General features: G+C 55.8%; 2 protein-coding genes across 2 annotated transcripts; both read right to left on the bottom strand.

The window, feature by feature from the left end:
* Window positions 1–1,253: 1,253 nt before the first annotated feature.
* MYCTH_2307450 (uncharacterized protein) lies at window positions 1,254–3,717 on the bottom strand. The gene is made up of 2 exons (XM_003664474.1): window positions 2,758–3,717; window positions 1,254–2,626 (listed from the first exon to the last, which is right to left on the bottom strand). The coding sequence occupies exons 1-2, from the start codon at window positions 3,533–3,535 to the stop codon at window positions 1,278–1,280; spliced, it is 2,127 nt and encodes a 708-aa protein (XP_003664522.1). The 5' UTR covers window positions 3,536–3,717; the 3' UTR covers window positions 1,254–1,277.
* An 8,065-nt stretch (window positions 3,718–11,782) lies between these two features.
* Window positions 11,783–12,714, bottom strand: MYCTH_2307448 (uncharacterized protein). Its single transcript, XM_003664473.1, has 2 exons — window positions 11,935–12,714; window positions 11,783–11,875 (listed from the first exon to the last, which is right to left on the bottom strand). The coding sequence occupies exons 1-2, from the start codon at window positions 12,553–12,555 to the stop codon at window positions 11,849–11,851; spliced, it is 648 nt and encodes a 215-aa protein (XP_003664521.1). The 5' UTR covers window positions 12,556–12,714; the 3' UTR covers window positions 11,783–11,848.
* Window positions 12,715–13,048: the final 334 nt, after the last annotated feature.

Here is a 13,048-nt window from a genome sequence, read left to right as displayed (position 1 = left end):
CACGAAGCGAGTGGCGTATTATTTTCCGCTGCGCAGTGCTAATTCAAGTACATACTACCGAAATATAATAATCCGTAGTTGTAAACCCGGCCGCCTGCCAGGACCATGTTTGGCCCGAATTCAAGACCGCGCACGCAAGGGTTCCACGTCGACTTGCTGCGTTCCACCGACCAATTCTCGTGGCCGGGTCGCGAACGTCGCGACCCGTGAAATGGAATGAAGTGTAAAAAGTAGCAAAGAGCATGGAGGCTCCAATTCCGAAGGCGCGTTGCTGACTCCAGCGTCTCGGATCCTCCCCCCCCACCCCTTCCCTCCCTCGCCGGTGCGCTCACATCACATCGTACTAACTAGCGAACTTGTACCCGTATAAGCGAACAATCCGTGTGCACTACGTACTCCATAGAGCAAGGCGAAATGGACTTGCTAGCGAAAATAGCTTTCAATAAACCTTCTGATTGCGAACGGAATTCAGTTGATGGCTGCGGGCACGGATCCATGGTCGTCATTTTGCCTCCCCTGCGCCACCTATTAATAGCGAACCACAACATCCATCCCGCAACCAACCGCCAACAGACAAATATTTGCCGCCAGACACGTGCAATGGATACACAGATCTCGCGATCGACCAGCTGTACCCAAACAGATCATCCCGAGGTACTTCACACGACGTAACGTAAATCGGGCGAGCCAACCTTATCGGTGCCAATGCCAATAGCAGGTTACTCGCAGGAAGGTCACCTCACAAAAATAGATGCAAACAGGGGTGTACTAGGTAACTGTTCGATCAGGTAAGGTATCGAGGTAAGAACCATCCATCCATGGCCCAGTAGGTATCAACTCGTCACGCCGCCGCAACCCATCCATATTCCCGCTTCCACATTACTGGTTCCCACTCACATCGTCTCCATCCGTACGCAGCGAGACAACGAATAAGAAAGACTTGGCCTCGTCCCATCCATATCAACATACAACAAACAATACCGGGTATCATAGGAGAGATGGGGGTAAACAGACACTCATCAGATCTTGACCAACTCAAAGCCGTTCGTCATTGTAGTAAAGACAAGAGGGGAGTCAAGGGAGATCCAGCCCCGCCTCCAAAAGAAAACAGTAATAAAAACGGTGAGAGTAGAGTGTGTAAGGAAAGACTTAGAACGTTCGATCCTGACCCACGGACCCAGAAGCGAAACTCGCGAGTTCAGGGGACAAGGGCAATGCCCCTGCGGTGACCCGCTTTCAAGCCCATGTAGACACTCCAGGTGGCAACGTCCTATATATCAGGCAAGCATTGTCAGTAAACCCGAATCCAGCCTTCTGGGAGTGGCAGGACAAGTGGGGGGAAGGCAAGCAGAATGACATACCCTCGTCACGACCGACCCCGCGCCAACAGTCGAGCCCTTTCCGATCCTGACACCGGGAAGGATGACCACGTTGGCAGCAATCCACACGTCATCCTCAATGATAACGGGCTTGCCGTACTGCGTACCCTGATTGCCTTTGCGATAGCGAGGGTTGGTGCTGCAGGTACCCGTGTAAATACAGACATTGGGGCTGATGATGACGTTGTTCCCAATGCTGACTTCGCAGACGTCGTTGATGAGGCAGTTGCGGCCGATCGAGACGTTGTTGCCGATGTGAATATTATAGCCGTAGTCGCAGTTAAAGGGCGCCTCAACCGTCGCGTTCTCGCCCACGCGCCCGGCGTGCGTGACGGGCGACACCATGGTGGGCGATAACTGGATGCCCTCACGCGGGTGTAATATGTCACGGAACAGCCGTGCCCGCTCAGCGGGAGAAACACCGAGGTTCGGGTTGGTCGAGTTATTGAACCGCCAGCACGCCGCGTTGCACCGCTCCCGCTCGAGCACCAGCTCCTTGTCAAAGGGATAGTACGGTCTGCCGTTCAGCATCTCCTCCTTCTGCCGGCGCGGCCTGTCCGAGGGGAACTGCGTGTGTGAAAGCGCGGCTTGTGCCGTCGCCTGAACACCTCCGGAAGGAGGCTGGGAGGAGGACAGGGTAGATGGCGGGGCTGGCGGAGTCGACGTCCTACCCCCATGCAGCATACTACTGAAGGGCGGGTGCGTCAAAGTTGTGCTCTGAGGAGGGGGAGGGGGAGGGGGAGGATGTTGCTGATCCGGCTCCGTCCGCGTAAGGTCGTGAAGCGGCGGCACGCGCTGGTACTCCTTCGGCGTTCGATCTGAAAAGGCAGAGCCCGCGGCGGCGCTCACCGGGGTAGGGAACACGTTCGCCGATGCCGACGTCGTATACCCTGACAGTGCCGAGAGCTTGTTGTCGGGGCTGATGATAGAGCTCGGCATGGTCGATGCTGTCAGCCTGTCGTCGTCTGTCTGCAAAGGGCGGCCTTGAGGCGGCGTGATGCGGAGCGTGGGCTGGCCGCGGTTATATGGCAGGGAGTCACGTTTCGGTTGCTGACCCAGCGGAGGCTGTTGGCTGCCGCTGTACGGGGGTGGTTGCTGGGGCATTCCGTACGCTCCCGGAGGCACATAGTTCGGATCCTTCGACTCGATGTTGACCTGCGCGGGCTTGCTCTCAGGCTTATTGGTCCAAGCTCCCCTCTGTGGGGGATACCCAGCGCAAACAAAACCACCCTTGTAGCAATTGTTGCCTGTGCGTGCTGTCAGCCTGCCGGACGGGCCAGATGCGGCCGCAAAACGCGGCCATGCGTGTGAACAGGTGCGGTGTATCAGGGAATTGGGAAGGGGGGGGGGGAGGGGGAGGAGAAGAATCAAGGCGTACATTCGGGCTTCTTCTCATCGCACTTCTTCTTTCGTTTTCTGCATGTCAGGCAGCCCGTCTTGGTCCGGTTGCTGAAGTTGCGCTTCCTTTTCTTGGGGTCCGATTGAACGATGCCGTCCCTGCGCTGCTCGGATGTGTACTGGCCGGAAAACAGGTTGCGATCTTCGCCATCCGGGCTGTGTTCCTCGTCGCCGTGACTGGTCGCCCTCCGTGCCAGATCGCTGGCTGGTTCCTCCGACTGAGCTGAAACCGGACCGGCCGAGTAAGGAGTCTCATAGCTCGAGGTGCGGTCCTCACGCGCCCGGTCAGCGCGCCAGTGCCTCTCACTCTCCCGCGCTTCCTCCCTTTGTGAGCCTCGATACTCCTCCCTCTGCGGTGTTGTCCGCTCTTCACGTGATTCCGACTGGTGGCTCTGAGGTGCATACTGCTCAGATCGTTCCCCCCGCTCCACCCGCTCAGTTGCTCCAGCTCTCACAGGCGGAGATGGTGGGCGCTCCCTCCTTGGTGAATCCGACAAAGACCTTTTGCGCTTGTGGGAGCCCTCGGTATCCGGAAGAGTGGCAGCACCAGGAAACGGAAGCCTATCGTGGTTGGTGCTGCCCCGACGCTCCTGCGCGTCACGGCTATCTCGTTCCCGATCTCTCTGGCCGTAGTACCCTCCAGCAGACCTTGATTCGACGCTTGGTGACTGCCTGTTTGCTCGATCCCCATCCGCCGCCCCGTTGACTCCTTCGGCGGACTTTGGCGAGCCCCCATTCAGGGCAGTAAATGTCGACATCTCCACGCACAGCCGCCTCTGCAGGGCGTCTTTAAATGTTTCTTGTCGTGCTTCGAATGCGTCTTAATGATGTAGCGAGCAGAGGGTGAAGCTGCACGAGGGTCTAAGAGCTTGGAGATCCGGGGACGGAATCCAGGCTGCCGCAAACTAGGAAACCGAGCGACCAGTCTGCAGGTGCGAGACAGTCGTTGCGGATTGGCGCGGATGCCAGCGACAGGCTGGGTTGGTGTCAGTAGAGTCGCGCAATGAAAGCGCCCTCAGCAGAGGAGCGCCGGGTGCGGCAGATAAATGAGAGAGTCTGAATAAGGCGGATCTAAGCGAGTCGGCTTCCGGGATCCGGGAGCCAGTCCAAAGCGAGCAGGGTATGCTCTTTCCTGGTCGCAACCCGAGAGTGTTCCTCGTGAGCGCTGGGTTAGGGCTTGGAAATGGTGGAATCGCAGAAACCCGTTGCCCAATGAATTACAGGTCCCGATTCTTGGTCCGCGTTTGTGCTGGAACGCTGGGAAGAACGTGCGTGGTCAGGCTGCAGCAGAAGGAGCTGTGCTGCAGCAGGAAGGCGCTGGCGCTGTGATGCACTGCTGAAGGAAAGTGGAGACAGGTCGGCGCTCGTGCGTCCGTAACTTCCAGCCCTGGACTCGCCCGGGGTGCTGGCGTGGGCTTGTTTTGGGGTCCGTTTTACTCCGTAGCGTAGGCGGATTCAACTCCGGTCCTGGCGCGGAAAAGTGCGTTTTTGTGTTGGTCGGCGGACTGGGGTCTGCTAAACCCCCAACGTGAGCGGAATAAAGCAAAACGAAAGGTGGAGGCTTGTGTCGGTCGCGTTGTGGAGGCGGATCCAGGATGCAGTGACAAAAGCGACCGCAAATCTGCGGCCCGGGTGTGCAAACGACCGGGTGCCGGGTTCGGGTAGCGGCCAGGAAACAACCGCAGCCGCCGCAAAGGCCTCAAGAAAACCGCCACGATGACCTCCCCGCCGCTAAAGGTGCGCTGTTGCTGCTATTGTTGCTGTTGCCTGCTATCCCGTAACGAAGGAGAGGGGGGGGGGGGGGGGGAAGATTGCTTTGCGATGGCCCGATCAAAAACGCGGCGTTTCGATCGTGACTGTTGTGACACGTCAGAGGGACATGGACCTTGTCGTCGTCGCTGGTAGGCGAGGAGGCACGATGATCAGTGCGCAAATCCCAAATGTGGGCATTCGCCTTTTTTTGTCCGTCGTTCTCCTCGGCGGGCAGCCTGCTACCAATGCGCCAAGCGAACGGGGGCGGAAAAGAGTGAGAAAGTCCGAGCGACCTCGAAAAACAAGTGCGTAGGGGATTCTGTAAAACGAGGTCGATGCTGCGACCGTCGTTGTCGAAAAATTGAATCGAGAAACCTCCCAGCTTTCTTTTTCGCGGTAGCCGAGTATGCTGGCGCTTGGCTCTCTTTAACGCGCGATTAACGGTATGCTGCGCCTGTCGGAAACGGGGCGGGAGGCCGGACGGATAGCGGGTTTCTCGGTGCCACCACCAAGTGATCAAGGAATCCTCCAGAGGCGGTCGCTAACTCGGCGCACTAAGCGGACAGGTATATTCCTCTTTTCTTTTCTTTCCTTGACAGACTCTCCTCGTGGCCTGTCTCGCAGGATGCAGTGCGGAGTGGAGGGGGGTTGAAGAGAGAAGAAAGAGGTAATCAGGGACACGGCGCCCATCGAGTGGCTCGTAAGCCAAACAAGCGCCAGAAAAATGTCCCGCCCGTCGAGAGTCGCAGCGCACAGACGCCCGCGGGTGGCAGAAGGCTGGATGGGAAGCGGCGAGATCTGGCCGGCAGGGGTTCCCGGTCAGTGACCATGTGGGCCAGAGTTCAAAGTTGCCGCGAGGTGTGCCTGAATTGCATACGGAGACCCCCGGGGTTCGTTATGGCGGGCAACACAGGAGTTGGACGGTGCGAGAAAGAGGAAGTCTCCCCGACCTTAGGCTAGCAGAGCTTACGCAGTACGTTGTCTCAAAATTAGGAGGAACAGGGTACCTCCAAGAAGCGGCCTAACTACCTGGTGCACGAGAGAGTGAGAACGAGCAATGGAAGTTATTACACTGCCGCTGCCCATCCAATCTGGCGTTTGCCACGGAGACGAGGAGTAACGTTAACGACAGAGCCCTGTCAATCACATCATGTGTACGGATTGCGAATTACATACGGACGTACAACTCGATGCCTCAGTGAGCAGCCCAGCGGCACGCCGCAGAGAACCAAGAGAGATAACGGGAACTTGGGCATTGTACCAGTACATTGTAGAGGGGTACAGTACCTAAGTACCGGCCCTCAATCCCCGACCCTGCCTTTCCGTTGGTTACACTATGCGCCAGGGTGGGGTGGTAACTGCCATGGGGTGCACTCATGGTGTGGGATACCAAGTGCTCCGTTTTGGGAAGAGCCCGGGTGCGGAAGGTTCTGTGACTTCCGCCCTCAAACGAGCGGGCGAGTGAGAGGCACTTGCATGCACAAGCCTAGCTCCGTCGGCACAGTTGCGCAGGGATTGAACCTTGCACGGGCCAGTCTGGGGTTGAAAGGGACACTGTCAAATGAAAGATGATACGCACGGAGTACGCCACTACTGCGTAGCGCTGCGACGAGCACTGCCGAGCCGAGCATGGACTGGACTGTCCATACCTTACACAGTACGTACTTACGCAGCACTCTGTAGACAGCCGCGGCTTCGTGCTGGTCCAGGCTCTAACTAGTGTACAGGTATGTACGGATTACACATCAAGGACGCGGAATATGCTCAGGCGGTGCAGTTACCTCATAAAGTGGGGTGAACTATACCAAGGTAAGTATTTTTGCGCAACAGAGCTACCTAACCCTGAAGCCACACAGTCGCGTTGCCAACCATGAGCGCGACAAAGCTGGCGAGCACAATCCTTGGAGAGAAAACACCAGGCTTACTGCGCGTTGTGGAACAAACATGTTTATTCTGGCGGAAGCACTTGTAGAGTTGTAGTCCTATCCCAAGCCGACCTAACTCCCATCAAAAATCTGTTGCAGTATGACCGCTGGTTGCAAGGCCCCTAGCGGATCTTCCCCTTGTTGCACAAAGTGGGTGTCGGGTATGATGAAACGGTAACGACAGGTGTGGATAACAGATGGATTTCGGAGTAATGTCCGGACCTGGCGTACACCGTTCTGTCCCCATCTGGATGCTAAGCACGCCCTTTGACTCCGCAATGACTGGGATTGGAGGCATGTCCTAGGAAGCGACATAGGGTCCCTTGCAGAACTCGAAGCGACAGGGCGACACGCGCGCTACGAAAGCATCCATGGCGCCCCAACGGTTGTTGTAGTACCACATCGCCATTGTCTTCGGCGCGCACGCACCCCGCCAGAGAGTGTAACAAAATACAGAGGTTGGGTAGGGAGACTGATGAACCCCAGAAAGCAGAAGAAGATATGCCGGCCTGTGGAGTGATTAAAAGGGGGGGGGTGGGGGGATGCGAGTTCTGGGATTTAGACAATGGCCAATGGCTACACACAACTCGCTGCTTTCACTCGTGGTCAACTAACTTAAGAGGAGGCGCGGAAGCCCAATCCCCTACACTAAGACGAGAAGCAAGCCAACAACCTCGGGAAGTGGGTCGATTCTCAAGTGGTCATATCGAGAAGTTGCCTCTTGGTCATCACAAACGGGCTGCCGAAACTGCATACCGACCAGCTGCCAGCACTGCCGTCGCATGTCCGGATTCGGCCAAGTACCGACATTGTTCGTGTGGCCAGCGAACATGGGTTAGCAACAAAAATGTCACACCCGCGTGACGGGCAAAATACCGGCGTGTTTCTGCCTGCGCTCTCCCGCGCCTCGTACTTGCGTCTTAGCACTGGGTGTAATCAATCCCCACACTCAGCCAACCCGACTCCCGAGTCTGTCATGACCCGAATGAAGCGCAACCGCAAGTGTTCGAAAGCAAATGATTTCAAGCGAGTTAAATTTAGAAACAGAATCGATACCAATCTTTGCAAACCCTCGATGCATGTTGCCTTGTGAGGTATTCGCTGTTGGCATGTGGCAGAACTTGGTGACCTTCTGTCGGTTCTTCGCGGTCGCGACTGTGTGAAAACCTTGGCCACAAACGAATGTACTCCCACAACGTCTTACACTACACTATGGAACGGACGCATGCACGGCTGACCCGCTAAACCTGTTGCCAGTGGTCTCCATTTCCAGAACACGCGGTCTGATTGGACAGGCGAGTTGTGTGGGCCTGGAAGCCCGATTGGCCAGCGGAAACGGCATGGCGACCTATGAGGGGGTACGAACGGCGACGATAGTGCGAGCAATTACTAGTATGGTGCAGCCGCGGCGCGGCCCTGGAAGCAAGAGGACGGGAGGACAAGTCTCTGCTCTGCGTGAAGAGCATTCTTGATGGAGAAGCCAGATGAAGCCTCTGTCGCCAGTCATATCCGCCGAGATGAATTGTGTGCGATTCTGGACTCAACCGCGAGTGTACTTGAGCATGCCGGACGGAGGCGGCTATCGCGATTCGTGCCTGCGCTTGGATGCCCTTGCCGCAACGTGCTTTTTCGTTTCGCGCGAGACGGAATTCATTCGATTGGTGGGGAACCCTCCACCTGCCCAGGTTAGCAAGCGCGGTCGGGTCGGGCTTGCAGCGCACACCCATCGTCCCAGCATTGACGACACGACACCCGCCAGAAGAGTCAAGCGACTTGGAAGAGGTTTCAACATTCGCCTTAGCGGCTCAGGGCATCGTATCATCGCCCGGAACGAGCAATGTATGTGAAATGTAGCCGAAGGACCAGTCGTTGAGCACTACGGGATTGCCAACGGGCAGCGGTGTGCATTGAAGGTCGGTGACCAGGCCCCTAAGACGGCGAAGCCCCATAGAAACACACACTAGCCGAGGTTACCGCAATCATGGAAGCACCTTTGTACAGTACAGTGTACGGATTAGTTCCGCCCATGACAGGGTCTATGCTAACAATAGGAAGACGGAAACGGCCGGGAAAGCATTCTATTCTTTGCTAGCGACCCGCGCCGTCTTGCAGGAACAGCTTACTGCAGGGGTAGGCAACATCCAGCTTTGATGCGAACGGAAATTTCAACAGCCAGTTCTTGCTTGGGCCTCATCAGATACACTCGTATACTAGTACACTCTCGCCAGCAATTCAAGAATCATTTCCACTTACCGTCAGCCGAGTAAACGAGTGTCATGCCTTGTCTGGTTGAATCAACCGGGAGCCGGGAACGCGGTCAATGCAAAGACAAAGCCCATCACGATTGCAAAACAGGTCGCCGCCACAATTGAAACCCCCGTTGACCCAACATGGAGCTGCTGGGACGGAGAGCAATCCAACACTTTCGGAAATGGTGACATTTGCAGGACGGACGAAATGCACGCTAGACATGAATTCTTACAATTCGACATACCTGCAATCGACACCAGGCAGATGTTTATGCACTTCACCGTCCAGTTTCGGTTCAAAAGCGCGTTTATTTTTATCTTCTTTCCCCGTGTCAAACAGTCTGAACGGGGTTGGCGTGAGTGATCTGTGGATGAGGTTCTCTTGATGCCAAAAAAAGATTTGCCACTTGGCAGCGACGGCCGCTCACAACCAGAAAATTGGACCGCCATCTCGGTCTGGAGAGATGGCGATACCATGCTGCCGACCGGATAGTCCGCGAGCCTGTGGTCTTCGCCGCCGGCATTGGATGCACAATCGCACGAGTGCACACTTACAAAGTAGGCGCTAGGTCGCCGCTGGGCGCTCACCGTATCGAGGTCCCGCGCTGTTAGGCGCCAGGCCGGCGCTTACAAACCCCCAGCAGCGCTTCGAGGCCCCATTTTGGCCCATTCTATTGGCTCGTTCCTCAACACCGTTTCGGCCTTCTCAACCACCATCATGACATTGGATGACCATTTTGCCCACGATATTCGACCTCAGGAAGAAACATTGTTTGGAAACACCGCAATTCACCGCCGGTTAGCCAGCCAGCCCTACGGTGACATCATTCATGGCCTCCTTCGAGAGGAAGAGAGTCGATGGTCTTAGGGGATCCATGAGCGACCTTCTACACCCCCCTATCCCCTTTTCCCAGGCATGAAAGTCATGCAGCACCATTTCGCCAAGTGCACGCAAGGCGGGTGCGGATCTAAAATTCACTATCTGACTGGAGTACGAGAGAAGGTACATACAAATGCTACTATCCACTACGCTACAGGTCAGCGGCTACGGCATCCGCAGGCGGCAACACGCGGTGGCGCCTGCATGCCGGCGAGCAGCGAGTCTCGCCCCCCCCCCCTTCCAGCCTATTTTTTTCCCCGGTTGTTAGCACGCCGTCACGTCATACCCTCTCAAGGCGGGCCGCTTTACATCCGTCCCTGGCATGAACCAGCAACCCGGGTGTCCCTCACACCCTTGCCGCCGTCACGCATCGACGACCCTGGACTCCTGCGGCAAAGGGCCGTATCACCCTCCTATCACCGGCATGAGCAGATCTAGATCTGCCGCACGGGGACCCGGTACCGCGATTAAAAGGTCCAGGTACCGGTACTTCTGTCTCCTTCGCGTGGCCGGATCTGCGCGCGGTACCTGCATATGGTTTGGGTCCACTCTCGACGACCTGGCTTCCCTCGGCCTCCCTCTTCGAACGCGCCCGGACCGCATGGAGCCGCCCACGTCTCACAAAGAAACACGAAACGCCAGCCGTCTATTGGCGAGGAAGCTTTCCCGTGTTCTTTTTATAACTTTTCTGTCCGTTGGTGAAATAAATTCCCCGTCTGCTCTTGCGAATCGTTTCCGAGGACATGGTATCATGCGTGTCATTGACCTGCGAAACACCACGTGCCTAATGGTTCAGCCGGGCAACAATCCCAGAAGTCATCTTGATTGCCGCATGATCCCTTCTAATTTTATCCAAAACGGCTACTGATCAATCCGAAGCGCACAGAGGAGGAACATAGCTTAGCCGCGCAGTCTCCTCTATAGATCAACCCATCACCAGCCAGCCGCCCAAAAACTGCAAAGTATTCGGCGCGTCACCGAGGCCAAGCTGGGATTTGAATGGCATATCGGTGCCTATCTAGGGTAGAGCAACCTTACCTTGGTTATAGAATGACGCATCGGTCTTTCGGGCTATCAGTTGACGTACCAAACGCGCCTCGGCGCCTCAACCAGTAGGTAGGTGATACCGATATGGAACTAATCATGGTCGGCCAGTCGCCGGTATGGGCTGCCTCCATGCGTGCAACGGTTTAGAGGTTGACTACCCTTCCTCTATCGCTTACTGCGCTTCCAAGGTGGCTGGGCGGGCGAGTGAGTGAGTCATGTGGGTTCAGTTGCGACCTGGAGATAGCAATGTTGAGTCCTGCCGTTGTGGTGTTGTTAGCCATGTCGCCGCCTAGTCGCCCATTGGCAAACAGGTTGGTCAGAACGGCTCATAAGGGAGGGGAGTCCGGATAAGTCAAACCACACCGGATGGGAAGATTGACTCATTGCGAGACACATCGGCCAACTCGGGCGGTGCTCGCTGTGAGCCGGGCAAGAAGTGGATGGCAATCTCATAAACATGTGCTCTGATATTCGTTGAATTCTGGCTCTAAACCGCCTTTGTAAGTCAGTCGGATGCCTATTACTAGACGAGCGGGCTCAAGCCCTCACAGATACCTAGCTGGCCTGCCTTGTACCGAACAACGTTAATCGAGCGCCTAGCATACCAAAACTTTCTCATACGTTCGCCGCGTCTCTCGCGCGAGCTCTCAAGGCAGCTCAGGCGCCTTATGTCGTTTTGAGGCCATTGCCTCCTCGGTCTCCGCCGAGTGCCGTCCATCATCGCCGCAAATCGCAGCCCATAAAGACAGAAACAAAGAAACGATATGAAAAGAAAAGGAAATAATCCCGAGAACTAACTGTGTACAAGCCAATGAAGTTCGCCAATCCGGATGATTGTTTACAAAGCACGGCGCAAGCGCTCACGCGCTGCAATAATCTCGTCCCTTGTCTGGTTCTGCGTGCCTTGCCCCCTGTAATGTCTCAGTTGTTCGATGCAATCACTTACCCAGGTACAGTACTAGCAACATTATATCGGAATACACTAATAGTATAATTAAGCGAATAGATTCTGCTATTAGAGCTGCTGCCTTCGAGCTCGAAAGCTCCCTCGTTCTCTTTGGCAACAAGCAAGCAGGCGCATCCTGAACAGCTTATCGTTCTTCTCTTTTCTTTCATCATACCTCGATCGTCTTTCCACTGTCGAAACCCTTGCTCTGAGCAAAGTAGTATCCCCTCTGGTTCGACACCAATCTCAATGGGCCGGCACCATCCTCCCGGTCAGCAACAAAGTCGCAATTGTAATGCGTATGTCCAAACGCCCAAAGTCTGACGCCGGCACTCCTGAAGCATTTCTCCCTAGACAGGTCGGTCGAAAAGGCACTCGTGACGCGGCTGCCGGCGTGCTTCGGGTCGATTGCTCGCGCATCCATGGTTGGGCTCCAGTGCGACAACATGATGATCTTGTTGACGCCGGAACGCTCGAGGTCGGCGACCTGAGCGTTTAGCCACGAGAGATCCCGCCTGTGCGTCTCGTTGTGCGCGTCCACGTCCCATCCGTCGGTTAGAAAAAAGTCGTTCATGCCCATACTAACAGCCATGCGACTCTCTGGCGGGACGTAGGAGAAGAGGCTGCATCCCAAGACCACGATGTCAGAGTCTGGTAGCCGCAGGACGCGGCGGTCGAGCAGGACAAACTCGCCCAGCGAAGAGTCGTTGCGCGCTCTCGAATCGTTTTCAAAGGCATGAAGAACGCTGAGGGTTTCGGGCCAGCTGGAATGGTATGCTTCATGATTCCCGGGCACGAGCATCACGGTTCGGAACCGCTGCAGCTGTCGGGTCAGAAACCCGAGAAAGTCGTCCTTGTGAGCCACAACATTGCCAATGTCGCCGAGCAAAGCCAGGTGCGGCGCCTTGGGCTCTATTTCAAACACATCGTATGCTTTGGGCGCCTCTAGATGTAAGTCTGAGAGGATTTGAATCGCCATCTTTGACGGAGTGTCACAGTGGATGTTATCAAGCAGGTAGTTATTCGAGGTTGCTAACAAGAAGAGGTGGCGCGTAGGGGATGGCTGGAACTGGACCTGAAACTGTAGGGTAACAAGGTACCTATGTATGTACTGAGCTGGAGAGGGCCCTTGGCACGTTAAGTGATCCTGCTCTCCATCAACTTGAACAAGGCCGTTGCTGCTGTTCTAGTGTCCTACCCGCATGCTACAGGCTGTATGAAGCACGGAATGCTTCTTGCCTCGCATAATAAATAGGCAGCAGACCGGCTCAAAGTGCTACAGCTCGGTGGCTGCAATCAGTACAGCTCAGAAAGGCTGCAAAGGTACGACACCACAGCGGTGTTCGCGCCGTGGGCGGCACTCCTAGACCAACTGTTACGATCTGCAGAAGTAGGTGATAAAAGTGTTAATTGTTCCAAGTGCCAGAGGCACTCAGAGAAGCTGTCTAAATACATGTTGACCCTGGCTCGTC

Source organism: Thermothelomyces thermophilus, chromosome 4, assembly GCF_000226095.1.
Source record: "Thermothelomyces thermophilus ATCC 42464 chromosome 4, complete sequence".
Taxonomy (NCBI): domain Eukaryota; kingdom Fungi; phylum Ascomycota; class Sordariomycetes; order Sordariales; family Chaetomiaceae; genus Thermothelomyces; species Thermothelomyces thermophilus.
Note: the sequence above shows the minus strand (reverse complement) of the source record. Positions and strands in the feature narration are given on the sequence as shown.

What these genes read in the sequence shown, in the direction of transcription:
- MYCTH_2307450 (XM_003664474.1), bottom strand. Translation starts at nt 3,535, where the DNA reads ATGTCGACATTTACTGCCCTGAATGGGGGCTCGCCAAAGTCCGCCGAA. An exon ending in CGATGAGAAGAAGCCCGAAT is followed by an intron (nt 2,627 to 2,757) that starts GTACGCCTTGAT and finishes CAGCACGCACAG; the next exon opens with GCAACAATTGCTACAAGGGT.
- MYCTH_2307448 (XM_003664473.1), bottom strand. Translation starts at nt 12,555, where the DNA reads ATGGCGATTCAAATCCTCTCAGACTTACATCTAGAGGCGCCCAAAGCA. An exon ending in CGAGTGCCTTTTCGACCGAC is followed by an intron (nt 11,876 to 11,934) that starts CTGTCTAGGGAG and finishes GTTTGGACATAC; the next exon opens with GCATTACAATTGCGACTTTG.